The sequence below is a fragment of the Meriones unguiculatus genome, chromosome 6, assembly GCF_030254825.1.
Source record: "Meriones unguiculatus strain TT.TT164.6M chromosome 6, Bangor_MerUng_6.1, whole genome shotgun sequence".
Lineage (NCBI taxonomy): Eukaryota > Metazoa > Chordata > Mammalia > Rodentia > Muridae > Meriones > Meriones unguiculatus.
In genome coordinates, this window is record NC_083354.1 from 103454658 (window position 1) to 103470448 (window position 15791).

Sequence of the window (15791 nt, forward strand, 5' to 3'; positions counted from 1 at the left end):
ATAACATACTAAGAGCTTGCTTAGCATCATACATCTTGGCAAAGATTTTTATATATAGTATTGATAATCATGTAATAAATTAGTCCTACAGTATCGATAGAAGTATAGTCAAGATACATTTTTTAAAAATTTGGTTTGATTATCTACCACCATCCTTAAGATGAAGAAAGGTGTCCCGCTCAGTTCAGCATAATACAGAGCTCCTACTAAACAATATAGATTTAAGAACGATTTCCAGAACCCCACACATTGCAAAAGGGAATCATGAGTTAAGACCACATTGGTTGAAATTTTAAGAGCTGATCCCAAGCTAGCTAAATGTAATTATTTATTAAACGCTATTGAATAATTAAAGAGACTCTCTGGGAAAGCCAGGCAGACATGTTTGGAAGTTGTCCAGTCAAAAGCAAAGCAAATTCAGGTATCACAGCACTTCAGGTCTGTCTAGGCCAGTCAGCTTAGGTGGTCCCACAGGGAACAGGCCTTGTCGCAAGGCTGCCTCTCACCCTTCTGCTATGGCTATTCTTAAAACTCACTGTCTCTTTCCCTACCCCACCGTCATGTGTGGAGAACGAAGACTGTTAGTTGTTGTACATAGCTTCACAACCCAGCTGTGATGTTTTATCTTGCTTTGTTGGTAAAGTATGCTGTTAGATAATCTGTAGGGGTGCTTCCAGTAATTACTGGCATGCTGATCAGTGTGCTGGTTGGAAAAGAGCCACCTTTATGACAGGCAGATCCACTCAATAGTCTAAGGTCATATTTGAATCCCTGGGTGAAACAAAACAAACAAAAAGGATAGTGTGGATACACACACGTGAGGTTAGTAATTAGAGGTGCTTTAAAAATAAATTAATTTTAATGTAATTTATTTAGTTTTAGTATCATGGGTGTTTTGATATCAGAGTCTAGATTTTCTAGTTTTTGAATGTGAACTTTCAAGAGTAATATCCCTGGACTGCTGAGCCTTTACCCCTGGAATGGAGTTGCTTCAATGACTGAAGTGAGAAGCCGCTAATTTCCACAGATTACAGACAGTCACCGCCAGACTCAGATTTGAACTCTCATGGGAATATAGTGAGCCTCTGATGTAAGTTCCTTGTGTATTTAAACAAGTACACACATATCTATAGTAAAATGTATATATTCCTAGATGTACACATAAAACTTCTACAGTTCTCTTCTTTTGGAGAATCCTAAATACAGACATGCTCAGTTGTCTCATAATACCAAAGTCATACTCTTATTGCGAGAAAGGGTGGAAAGCTAAACTAATTGATTCAGGTGTTGAGAATTGAGGCAGAAAATTCACCAAACACAGGAGGATTTTCAAGAGACTAGCTCTAAGAATGCAAAATGTTCATCATAAATGGTAAGGAGATTTAAGCTTAAAACTACCACAAATCTAAACTGCTTCACCTTTAAATATTCCTTAGGCAATGTTTACTTTCTCAGATTGCCCACTGTCTCCCTACCTAAGTAAATGGGGTGGGGTTGAGTCTTTAAGTTTCTTATCCATAATAAAGAGCTTCCTGGTAACAGCATCAGGGAACATCAGCTACTCTAGAGAGAGATAAAGTGTTAAAAGGGCAGAAAACACAATGCTCATTTAAATGGTGTTTTTATTTTATCTTATACTCTGCTATGCTCCTAAAATTGTTTTATTATGTTGAAATACTTGCTAAATGGCCATTTTTACGAAGAGTTAAGAAATTAGTGTTTAATATAAAATTTAAAACTCTTTTCTTGAGAGGTTTACGTGAAATTTCCCTACAGGCAGTGTAAGTTTGAGGAGACTGGTAAACAAAATAACTTCCTATTTTTTAAAAGTTTCTTGACAAAAAGGAGAAGATTTTTGAATTATTTCAAAGCCGTGTTAACAGTGGGTCAAACAGTAGTAAGACGAACACCTGCTGGCGAGTCAAACTACGGTTTATTTTTATTTCAAGTGGAATAAAACTCACTTAGAATAGTACAGCAAAACAAGATAGACGGTTTTCAAATGTCTTGAGTAAAATTTAAGAAAACTATTTAAAATTTTACTTTAAGTGTAACTTTCACAGAAAGCATCACTTACATCCAGCAAAGCTAGATAAGCGATTGTCATGCTTGAGTGACTAATTCTCAAAACTATAGTCCTTTTCACTTGCTTCATAAAGAATAAAATATACCATACATCCACTTAGAATGCCTACAATGTGTGAAATGTAAGTGAAAGTCACCTTATATTCTAGCAGAAGCAAGCAAAACATAACAATGTTTCAAGCTTTTTATTTGCAGTTTAAACACAACTGGAATATTCCTTGCACAACTTACAAGTATATTCTTAGCAACTAAATAAATCTTTACCTGCCGTTTTCACGTATAGCCAAGGTCAAACACTACAGCAATAGCTAGCAGGCAATAGATATTCATTCAGTATTTCCATAAGTTACTCCCACGGTGGTGCTCCAAATAGCTTAACCCAGCTTTCTAAGATATCAATATAGGGATCTCTAGAACAAGCTACAAAAATTGCTCACAAATCTCTGCAATTTCATGTTTCACAAATCAAAATTGAGACCTCTAAAATAACTGAGGCTAGTAACAATAAATTAAACAAAAGCACCCTCCAGTGGCAACAAAAGCAATTCACATAAAAGAAAAAGCATTTAAACAGGCATTTCAATATGTAACGAAAATGTTTCTAAGTAAAAATGAGTGTTCTACCTCTAACTTTCACTGAGATCTACTCAATATTTTAACCCATTTAAAAAATCAACTGAACTCACATTAAAAATACACTTACTGTAATTAAGTAATTTTGTAGGTTTTTTTCCTATTAGATTTTTATTCTTTGAGCTTATATTCCTAGAAAAAAAAAAGCATTCATCCTTAGCCCAGGAAAAAACTGAATAGAAATTAAATGTATATAATAGCCATATTTGTATTAGACATAGCACTTGTATTAACATTTAAACAATGGTCTACTCTTTAACTATTTATCACAATTAGTTTTCCACCAAAGTACATACTATTTATCTAAAATATCACTGTTTTCAATTTTAAAATTTCGTTGGGTATAAAAACAGAATTTCTATACCTTAAAACTTGTAACAAATAATTTTCTTAAAGGCATGAAATAGCAATTAAAAATTTTATCGTAGAAAAAATGGTATTTTAATACTTACTTTATATTCTAGTTTGTTCTTATCATTCTAAAAAAATGTCAATAAATATACCAAGCAAAAACTTATATTTTGTCTTTATTGGTTTGAAATGAATATATCATTTATAATAAAAAGAAATGAATAGGAGACAACAGCAGTCACAATGGTCTTATTTTTTTCAACTGAATACCTTTCAGAATAATCTATATACAATTTTCCATTTTAACTTAACCTTACAATCATTTTTCATTCTATCACACTTGCAAAAATTGTGCAAATAAATAAAAATGAACGGTGCATAGGAGGACTCCTTAAAAACTATTGCACAACACATTAACATGAGAGTAAAGTACGGACCATAGAAATGTGTTAAAAGTCGTTGTAACATGTTCCATATTTGTATTTCACAGACAGTGTTTTCAGTGATCTCTGGGCTTGCCAGTGGAATGTGTTTGACCAGCTCATCCCTTGGTAGTATGCTTTTAACATTTATTTGCTACTGTAAAAGGCAATGACAAAAAAGTGACTGTTTTTAAAAAAACGATTTATCCACCTCTAAGTATAATACAAATTGAAAGAAATACTGTCCATTCCTAGATAAAGACAAATTGATAAATTTAAAAGTTCTTCAGATATTTGTAACCAATTTTAAAAAGGCAGTTACTAAAGTGAAAATCTACATTGTCTTCTTAGTCTTCTAAGCAGTCTTCATTACTGCTTACTCAAGCTGACTAGTTTTGAATTTGTTTATCAATATGACCAAAGAGAATAAACAGGGAGGGGTGGAAATCTAACCAGAAAGAAGCATAAAGTGAACAAAATGACAACTCACTACCTCAAGCTTAAAATCCCTTCCCAAAGTAAAACAAAAAGAAAGCAAGAAGTAAATTTCAGAAATGAAATTCCAATGAATGTTTACATTCATCCGTAATCATAAACAAAACCAGGAAGGAAACACATCACCACAAAATGTTGCTGGCACCCCTTTCGGGTAAAGTTCAGACTCAACTGAACAGTGATTACTATAGGACTGTGGATCATACTCTGCCAAAGCCAAAGTACTATCTACCAGGAAGCAGTTACATTGAAATTGAGGTGATCAAAACCTATTTCAGTCAGGTGAAAGAGAAAATATATATATCCTAGCTGTGCTTATGCTTGCCAGGTATGAAAAAGATTTCAGTACACTTTCATTGTAATAAGTATGGTGTTTCAACGTTAGGCACTAAAGAAAATATGAATAGGAAAAAGTAGATACTTTTTCAACGTACTTGCAATTATACGAACCATAAGGAACTAAAAAAGTTTTGTCTGCATGCTCAGAATTAATGAGTACCACAATTATTTATTGGGTGGGATGATTTGCTTTAAAATGCATTAATTTTCTATAAACACATATTCAGAAATAAAAATTTTAAGCATGTCAGATATTACAAAAAAAAAATCTGTATACCTTAAATAATTCTATGTTTAGTACTGCAAACACTGTAGTGGTAACCTAAAACTACTCTTCAAAGAAGTTATGCCAAAAGAAGGAAAATAAAATCTCAGAACACAATTGACAGAGAGATAATGTGGCCAACTAAGATGGAGATAATTTAATCATTCAGTTATAAGTAGAGTAAGATACATTTAAATGCTCAGTCATTTATGAAAAGGAGATTGCATAGTTACATATCCACAGAATGAAGATTATATATTTACTAATTTAATTAGGTTGTGTAATTAAAAATCCATGAAATTACAGGCAACATGGACCTCAGGTTTTCCTTTTCATCATTTCTTAGGCATTTAACACTAGTTCCTAAAGAGTTCAGTTGTGAAAATGACCTCACATCAATTGATAATAAACAACATTCTCTTCAGTAACAGAATCTCCAGTATCCCATTCTCCTCTGACACTACTGGTGATGGGCATCAATGACAGCATCTCTTCTGATTTCTTGTTGAGAGATGTGATTATCCTAAAGCTTGCAAGGTTCATCACTCGAGTGGGAGAGCTTGTGCAAGTACACTGATGTATTTAAACAACTGAAGAGCAACACCGAAGACAATGATCTCATATCAACTTATTTTTAACACATACTTGAGTGGCACAGGCTGGAGGAATGAGATTTATTATATACAGAATATATATATACATACACATATATAAAGACATTACACAGCCTAAGGACTACATTCCAAAGACTAAGGTATTGTAAAGAGCTTGAGCACAATGTAACCGGAAGAAGTGCCCGGGCTGTCAAGCAGCAATAATCATTAAATTCTGAACCTGGCCCCTTAGCTTTTGAGACTGTTCACAGAATCATTCTTCGAATGCCACATTCACAGCAGAACTTTGCCCAGTCAACAGGGTACTTTGTCCCACATTCATGGCAGAATTTTGGTAAATGTCCAGATGAGTTTCCCTCGATGCTTTTAATGTTTCCACCATTTACAGAAGATGTATAGTCTCCGTCCGGCCTACAGAAGTAGAGGAGGAGGTGCAGAATCAATTTCACTCACATCAGTAGTTAATACCATTATGCAGTAAAGAACAGGGAGTTATTAAAGTTATTAATATATAGAAACTAAAACCTTATTCCTCTTGTCCAAGTTATAAAACAATCTTTGGGTCAGGCATGGTGGTGCATCCCTGTAATTCTACCCTGGCGTGGTACAGGCAAAGGCCAGCTTCCGCTACAAAGTGAGTTCTTGGCCAACTGAGCTATATAGATCTTGTCTCAAACAAACAAACAAATATAACAAAAACAAACTCTGCAGAAAAAGACTTAATTTTAACTGGTTCTCTTTTGGAGAAGCCCTGATAAGCACACACAACCATGCCTTTCTTTATTGTATTTGTCACCTTTTACTACACAAAGGTACTCACAATGTCCTTCCTGGAAAAAGAAAACAAAAAAACATTTTAACATAAAACTGGAACACAACCCCGGGTAGACAGAACCCTTCAAGTTCCAGATCTTTCCTTGGCCACAGGTTATGGCCAAGGGTGATATTTCCCAATTTATCTTATCTACTTTGATCTTAATTATATTACTATGATGCAATAAAGACATTAAAAACCACTGTTCGTGCACTCTCATGGGAAATGTTAGCAAATACAGCAATGCATGTGAAGAGCGAGAAGACCGATACATTGTGGCAGTTTTTTAAAACAGGTTTATTTTTATTTTGAGTGCTTGCCTGTGCACAGCGCGCATGCCCGCCCCATGTGTAGGTCAAATGAGGGCATCCGGAACCAGAGCTACAGTCGGTTACGAGCTGCCATGTGGATCCTGGGACTTGAACCCAGGTTCTCCAGCAAGGCTGCCAGTGCTCAATCTGCTGGGCCACCTCTCAGCCACACATTATGAAAAATAATTAAAGCTTGAACCTATACAGGTCTCACGACCCTACACGAGGAGTTCAGACTCTGCTGGCGAGGCAGTGCCAGCTGGGAGCAGCAGCTATAGTTCCAGCAAGAACGTCTCCTTGTCCTCCAGGCAGGTGTGCTGAGAACACACTCTTCACCTTACACTCAGCACAAAGACAACTAAATCACTGCTGAAAAGAACACTACTCAATGTTTTATTTTTTTTGTTTTTGTTGTTGTTTCGGAGTAGTTACTGTCTGTGAAACTCTAAACACTCCCAATTTGACCAGCTCCTTCATAAAACAACTTGGAGCCGACAACAAATTATTAGACTTTTGGCAAAAATCTGCTACGGACTTAAAACTGTGAGATGACAATGAAGCAACTCGTGTGTTCTAATATGCTGTACTTAAGTTCTCTGAAGGGAGACACACACACTTGTCAGAGGCGGAGAGTAACCTACAGCTTGGTATAACCCTTGCCAACCACAAGCCCAACATTAATTGAGTAACACTAATCTAGGGAAAGTAACAAAATAAACCAGCTCTCCGCAGTGAAGTACATTAAGAATTAATTCAAAATGTAAAAGATCACTTGAGTACTCAGCATGAGCACCTGTTGGTAAAGAATTCATGTAAATACTGGAACGTCACCTTTTCTAGGTATTACTAAATTCTGTACATAATTGCTGGTCAATGTTTGCTCTAACTGGGAGCACATGAGTATCTCCATCATCACATTTCCTACCACTGTGGTTTTGTGAAGAGGTTTTCTGTTGCTCGCCTGGAAATACAAAATGGTTGCCTTCACACATTTCATATACATATGTATGTACAGTCCTGCTCAGGAGGCTAAAACTCTTTTCACATTTCTCTGGCATTGGTATTTCTTCTACTGGCAATATGCTTGCTGTTCCTGCCCTCTATTCCCAGAGCTCCTCTATTCCTCAGACCCCAGCGCTATTGGTTACATGGGTTCACCCTTACTCTTGTACGTGTAGAAAATCGCCACATATCCTTGTCAGTCAGGCAGGCAAGCTCAACTCACTGTCTGTGGGCCTCATGTGGTCAAAGACAGCTATAAATGGGACCCAACAGCAATCACAAGCTTATTAAAATATTGTAAGACTTTTTTTCCATATTTTGATAAGTCAACTGCACTCTTCTCAGAAATGAATATTGTAAATGACAGTGTAGTGTCACAGCGTCACATCTGGCTGTATACAGTAACCTCCTCTCTCAACATGTTGTAGAATTTTAATTTATCTCAGGCTTTTGCAGAATTTTTTTCACTTTTAGCATGATCAAATATATCTTTTGCTGTAAATCAGTATTTACTAAATTATTCAAGAAAACCTTTCCTATCTCAGATAACTTCTTGTTTTTCTGAAACCATAAATGGCTTTTCTTTCCATTCTGGGGACTCAGTTGACTAGGAACTAATTTACTGGTGTTTGTGTGTGCACGCATGTGTATGTGTGAACACCTGTGTGCACTCATGCACACGTATGCACAGGCAGGGCTCTAATCACTGTCTACATGCCAAGCATCGGAACTGATTTCCCCCATATGTCTAAGTGTGTTAGTTCCCGAATACTCGGACATCTACACTGCTTCCTGTGAAATGGGGCGGATTTCTAGTCATTTGCACGACTAAGGTCTTTACCTCTGATCACTTCATTCTATTTGTTTATCTACGAATTAATATCAAACCATCAGAACTACTGTAATGTCATGCTTCACTCACAATACTGTTTTTTTTTTCCTTGTCCTGTTTAATTTTAGGTCTTTGTTCTTCACACATATTTTCAAAATGATTAACCAAGATTCATGAATTATTTAAACACAATACTAAATTTGTATACTAATGTAGTGACCGGTATAACACGCTTTACAAGATGAATTTTTAAAATTAAATATTCTATTTTATGAAAAGGTATATTACATTTACTTACATATTCTTCAGAATCATTTAATGTTTTAAATTTTTATGTCAAAATTTTTCATTGTCTTTAAACTTATTTTCATGTAATTTAAATTTGTGTTCACAATTTTTTAATAAACTATTTTTCCTGCTTGTTGTTGAGAAAGATTGTAATAATTTCTAATATACCAATCTTTAATCAAAAATATACTAAGTATTAATTGTATTTACTTGATAATTGTTCTTTTCAGTACATATATACACATACATAATAACAGATTTACACTTTTATCCCACATTTCTGGGTTTCTGTAAGAACAATTTTGAGACTGTAAACCTGTTATTTTTCTAAGAAAAAAAAAAGAGATCACAGATACCCTGGACTGTTATGATCATAACTGTTACTACCTGAGATGTAAAACTGTTAAAAAGTCAATGAGCAACTGGCTTACTACCAACTATCAATCATTTAAGAAGACTGAGTTTCTTATTGTGAAAATTCTGCTCCTGCTTGTCAGCATTTTTTTTTCCTTTTGGTCCCTTCTCTGGATACGACATTTTATAATACTAAAGTATAGGTACACAGATGTTTTAAATTTTATTAAATTTAAGAGAATGTTAATTCCACTCTGAACCTTGATTCAAAATATATGGAGATATACATATGTAAACTTGTGTGTTTGTGGCAGTAAAGCCACATTTCAGATCTCTAAGGCTCATGTCTTGATATGCAGCAAGACCCCAAATGAGACAAACAGCATTTATTCTAGGATCCAGCTGGAAACACAGTAATTCAACTGCTTCACTGCTGTTCACATCACTGTCATGCAAAGCATCACTCGTAAAGCTCTTTACATGACAGAGGCACAAATGCCCACTCTCTAAACCCAAATCTCAAAATCACTTTAGTGTTCAGAAGCTTGCAGATCGTTCTGATAGGCAGCTAAGATTGAGTAGACAGGATTTGAACCTGTCCCTGGGTTAAATCAGAATTCTGGAGAATTGGGTAAGCTACAGACTTGAGACAAAGCAGGTAATATACTACATATATACACATCACAATTTTGGAGCAAATCTTAGGGTAGAATGCCCTTGGTCTACAGTGAAACACACTATGAAATTATCCCATGTTTACAGTAAGAACATTACTTACTATAAGCCAGAGCGTTACACAGTATCTTCCTCATGAAGCTCCCTGGAAGAACTTTTAAGGCTAAGTACACTTTTTTCAGAGAAAATGTAGGCGGTTGGTTTGTTTAACTTTATAGGTATCATGAACCATATTCATACAGCTTTTCTTCCCTCACTACAACAAATTTCAGAATCCAGCTTAACTCGTGGCTCATCTGTACAGGGTCTTGTGATATATCTCTTATGGACAAACTTGCTAATAATGTTCAACTTTTCTTTTAATTCTCTTTTTTTGTGTTTTTCTCTTTATCCTTTCATTCAGAATTTTTCTTTCTCTCCTTCTCTTCATCCCTCCCTCCAAGTGTGTATGTGTTTCTACATAAATAAAGTTTTTTTCAGGCTTAAATGTAAAAATGTGGACAAATTACAAGAGTGATATTTATAAGGTCTATTCACACAGTAATACTATGCTTGATATTTAAACATGCAAGAGAAAAAAGGAAAGGCTAAGTATATCTAGTAAAAATGAACAAGAAGTATTTCAATATTTACAATTAAAAAGTATAAGAAAACAGTATTCAGGCCTCAACAATTTCTTGTCAATTTGTCAGACATATTGAGTTCTATAACAAAGAAAACACCCACTTATCAAGAGCATGTTATCTATTTTTTGTGCACAGAGTTTTACTGCGACAGGTACACAAACCTGGCTATGTAGCTATCAGTGAAAGTTTTCCTTTTGTTGGCAAGCACACCTGCTGCAGAATTTCTTGCCAGGCTTGGAGGTGTAGTATTTCGAGATTTGATGTTAGCTCTGGAAGAGAGAAAGTGACAATGTGATGAAAAGTATTGAATTTAATATTTCTTGATTTATCTTTTTACATTGGAAGAAAAACAGAGGCTGAAGAGAAGTTCAGAATAACTGCCAAGTAAGTATTTTTAATCTAAAAACAAGCAGAATTAGTGAATATTCATGGTAACTATAACATCACTTTCATAAAGTACCAAACAGATTCACATATTTCTTGTGCCTCATAAAAAGTTTCTGAAAGCCTAGTTAAAAAGCCTCGTAACTGCTCTCTACATGGACACTGTTAACTGTTGACGGACAACTCTGAAGCAGACATAACATGAGCATTATTGTTAGCCTAAGAATACAGGATATGGCTAAAATCGGAAAATTTGCTTGCTACTTTAAACGATAACATTCATTTCATGCAAGTTCTTAGAATAACTAAAAATAAATAAAAATTTAATCTCACCAACTGTACAGCTGAAATATCTAATATAAGGGAGACTTTAGGAATCAAAAAGCTTATACATCTGAATTTTGATAGAACATCAGCATGAGAGGATATGAAATTTCCATAAATTTAGATTAACGGTTCACAGTTACTGATCAGGTTTGTATAACAATAGTAACAGTAATGATGACTTGAGCTTCCTCACTGGTAAACTGACCATTTACACTACAAAAAGGTTTTAAGATATAAACTCATATAAAACACAGCACATTGCTTATGTTACTGTTATTGTTGCTGCTACTACATGGTCACTTTAGTGACCACTACACACTAAATACACTTCTGTATTGCATAAGTAAGGTATTTGATTCTAGTAAATAACTTCATGCTAGATGAGATAACGATGGTAGAGCCCCCGAGTAACTTAAGCAATGTGACTCCACGGATGTGCTGCAGTCAAGGTTCTGAGAGCCCGTCAGGCAGCGGTCCCCTCCTCTTCATTAAGGACTAAGTTTCATTTTGCAAACAAACCATTTAACATAAATGGAAAACAAACTGTAAGAATTCTTTTCACAGTCTTTGACTGCAGCTTTTCCTAATCTATTTCTTTACATTGGTAAAGTCAGAAGCACCCTAACAGGTTAAATAACTTGCACACAAGTTGAAACTATTCTTCAAATACTCACTATGCTAAATATGAAGCTACCATTCCTTCCCATGCTGACATTGGATTTGTTTTTGAGGTATTATCTGAGCACGCCCAGCTTGGAAAGCCTGTTTTGAGAGTGCATAGGCTGCACTGATGTATGTAGCTAGATTAGTACCTGAATGTAAGTGACTAACTCTACAGATTCCACATTCCATACACAGCGCTACAATTTAATGGTTGCTCTGAGCAGTTACTTCAGAAAGAAAAGAGCACCTTGATGTATTGATGAGATACCAAAGACTCCTTCAAATGGTCCCTAGTCTATCTGTGAGGTTTATTCTATTTTACTTTTATAAAGCAGAACCTAGAATCGTGCCTAAGTTGATCTCCATAATAAAGTCAAAGATTGGCATTCAAATAGAATATAGTTTCTTCCTTTTATTTTTTTTAAGCTCTGCAAATATTGCTGGATGTATTATCACCTTTGTATAGTGTGTCTAAGATACACAGATAAAATATACCTTGAATATATGTATAAATATATTAGATTTTATATGATTAAACTTAAATATATATTTAAAGGAAAATAAGATTATCAACCTAAATAGCTATGGCATTTTATGACTATTGTTTTCCCAATATGTTCTAAGAGATGAAATATGAGCCATTCTGAAAATGATGGAAAGAACTAACTATGCTGATCAATTCATAACATATTGCTCACATACTCAAATTAACTTTCTTCCTGGTCACAACCTAGTAAGTATTTACCCTAAGTCTATACGTGAATTTTGTGTGCGAGAGTTCAAACATATTAAAAAAGACTAATTATGACATCACACTTCATCTTTTTCCTAGACAATCTCCCCTGATATCTATATCAACTCAAGGCTCAGAACACAGTGTCTTTCTTCTACAAATGATCTCTAACTAATGAGAAGCAAAGATGCTGTTAGGATCTTCTCCTGTAACTGTTTTATAGCATGCCTAGTAAAATTTATCATTACATTTCATGATGAATAATAAGCAGGATGCAACTGTTAACTTTGTTAATATTTTTTAAAAATTTAAAGTTATCCACTTGTTACATTGTAATTTCATCATTAAAACTGAGGACTAAAATTGATAGATATCAGCAGCCCAAACCTGTGACTCCTGAAATCTCATGCTACTAAGAGTTTCGAGACGGATGCAACTGCCAGTCTCCTTGGCCAGCATGCCAGGACAGAGAGGTCTGTATCCAGCCATCTCATACCTCTTCTGTGTGTCAAGTGGGACTGGGACTCATAAACAACTAACACAGGACTATGGATCCCGGGCCTGCTTCTCTAGGCTCCTTTTCCTTCAGCTATAGCTCATCATCGGCTTGACTATGTAGTTTGGCCTACACAAGAATAACTGTTGAAGGTGACTGCCACAATACCTTCTAAAATTAACATTAAACAGAATAAAAGACATGATCAATGTTTATTGGAATAGAAAGTCTTAATAATAACAAAAATATTTTATGGCTCTGAAGGCCATTTACCACTAAAATGGCTGAAAATGATTAAGGGAAGATTACTTTTACATAGAAGGTAAGAAAAGTACAGTATTCTATAACATAAAGCCTGTATGAAATATCTGATAAAGACCAACCAAACTGCATTATACTTACTTGTAAATGGGTAATAACTCATGTCTTTTGGAGGCACTGTCTGACTTTGTATCACTGTCATACAACCTTTGCACATGTCTTCCAGTTCGAAGTGGAGGGCCTAACTTGTCCATCTTACTATCAAAATATATAAAGGTGTACCCATAAGGAGATTGCTACGGTTGTTTGCTTCTAAAGAATTATGTAGACATAAGGATTATTTTCCTTAGAAAAAAACATTCTTGTTCACTAGAAATCCACCCTCTTCCCTTAGTTCTCTGACTTCCAGGATAAAAGCACGTGTTACAGATCTGGGTTCACATAGTGCCCATCTTTAGACCTGTGAGTTCTGACCATTCAGGCCACCCTGCCAGTTTCCATGCCACCTTTATCCCAAGTAGGGAATAAATCAGGAAACAGTGTAAAGCTAGACATGTACTTCAGGCTGTCATTCACAAATAACATAATTTTCACTTTTCCTGAACTGGAAGAAGTATTTTTTTTAAATTTTACTTTATTATTTCCCTCACATTTAAAACATATAATAACTGAATATGTAATGCTTATATATTAATCTTATTTCACTTTCCAATAAGTTATGTGTTTATTCTGAAATATATGTAGGGAAAAGGCATAACACGATCTATACTTTAAAAGACAGTCATTCTAAACGTCACATGTAAACATTAACCAACCACACCATTGTGAAATCTTTTAAACCTCAAGTATACAACATCTCCACCTACTGGACACTAAAGCTAACTGCAAGTGTATAGGACACTTAATTGTTTTACATTAGGAAGCTATAAAGTCTAATTATATACCATCACCCACAAATCCCCCTTCACAAGAGAGAACAAGAAACCTAACAAATTACAGAAAGTATCTCAAATGAATGGTAGCAAACATGCTAGCTCATGATTAAAAATACATTCGTGAGCTAGGTGAGGCAGTGCAGGCCTTTAATTCTGGCATTTCAGAGGCAGAAGGATCACTGTGAGTTCAAGCCCAACCTAGTCTACATTGTGAGTTCTCAGCCAGCCAAAACTACAGTGAGATCTTGTCTCAAATGTATGTGTAAATATATACAGAATACAGAGACACATGTATAAATATACATTTTATTCATAAATTTCTTTTAAAGGGATATCTACTCACTTCAGTTGGTTTTTTTTGTTTCTGTTTTTCATCATTAGGTAACTGAGTAGGATCTAAACATGGATCATGTTTTGTCAGACACTGCTAGTAGAGAACCGAGTAGTGAAGAGGGGAGCTGAGTTCTTAAGGAGGTTAGTATCCAAGAAGGATCTGCCCATCTTTGAGAATGTAAGGGTCTCTGAGGAGGACTGTTACAGTCATTTCATGTTCTGTTTACGCAGTTAGTGCTCACAGTATGCATGTGGTGGTATGCACACAGCACAGAGCCCTCAGTAAATGGCTTAAACATAGTTTCTACATGTCTTTGAGGTTAAAACCTATCTCTAATTTGTAACAGATTAGAGGATCCAATGACTTAGATTCTAATTCTAATTTCTTTGAATTTCTAAATGTTAAATAACCTTCAAAGCAATACTGTCACAAACACTATATTTAAAAAGGCATCCATGACTTACGAATAAAGAATATACTCATCTATCAATGGAGGAATGAATACAGAGACTGTGGTACATTTACACAATGGAATACTACTCAGCAATTAAAAACAAGGACATCATGAAATTTGAAAGCAAATGGTGGGATCTAGAAAAGATCATCCTGATTGAGGTATCCCAGAAGCAGAAAGACACACACAGTATACACTCACTTATAAGTGGGTACTAGACCTATAAGATAGGATAAACATATTGAAATCTGTACACCTAAAGAAGATAAACAAGAAAGAGGACCCAGGGTAAGATGATCAATCCTCATTTAAAAAGACAAATGGGGTGGACATTGGAGTAGGAGAAAACAAGTAACAGGACAGGAGCCTACCGCAGAGGGCCTCTGAAAGACTCTACCTAGCACTTTATCAAAGCAGATGCTGAGATCCATAACCAAACCTTGGGCAGAGTGCAGGAAATCATATGAAAGAAGGGGAGTTAGTATGACCTGGAGAGGACAGGAGTTCCACACAGACCAAATATATCTGGGCACAGGGGTCTTTTCTGAGGCTGTTTCTCCATCCTAGGACCATGCATGGATATAACCTAGAACCTTTGCTCGGATGTAGCCCATAGCATCTCAGTGTCCAAGTAGGTTCCCTAGTAAGGGGAACAGGGACTGTTCTTGACATGAACTCAATGGCTGGCTCTTTGTCGTCCCCCCCCCCCCAACCCCGAGGGAGGAGCAGCCTTGCTAGGTCACAGAGTAGGATACTGCAGCCAGTCCTGATGAGACCTGATAAGCTAGGGTCAGATGGAAGGTGAGGAGGACCTCCCCTATCAGTGGACTTAGAGAGGGGCAGGGAGGAGATAAGGGAGGGGGCTACAGCTGGAATACAATGTTAATAAACTGTAACTAATATAAGAAATAAAAATTTAATTAAAAAAAGAATACTCTTCCTCAGAAAGTTACTGAAATTAGATTTTAAGAAAGCTTCAGCTGAAGCTAAACACTAAAGAGTACCCTACGGAGGATGCTTACATTTCATTCAGAATGGCAAAATAGATACCAGAAGTGTGGAAGAGGGCACAAAGGATGGGAGCCTACTATAAACAGT

At 35.6% G+C, this 15791-nt stretch overlaps 1 protein-coding gene across 1 annotated transcript in view; it reads right to left on the bottom strand.

Annotated features, from left to right (window-relative positions):
- Positions 1-3218: 3218 nt before the first annotated feature.
- Positions 3219-15791, bottom strand: part of Zc2hc1a (zinc finger C2HC-type containing 1A) — a 41380-nt gene continuing 28807 nt past the window's right edge. Inside the window, exons 8-9 of the mRNA XM_021650031.2 lie at positions 10268-10375; positions 3219-5615 (exon numbers count right to left, since the gene is read on the bottom strand). Of these exons, the coding sequence (XP_021505706.1) occupies positions 5450-5615; positions 10268-10375 (274 nt within the window). The 3' untranslated portion in view covers positions 3219-5449. The remainder of the gene's footprint in view (positions 5616-10267; positions 10376-15791) is intronic.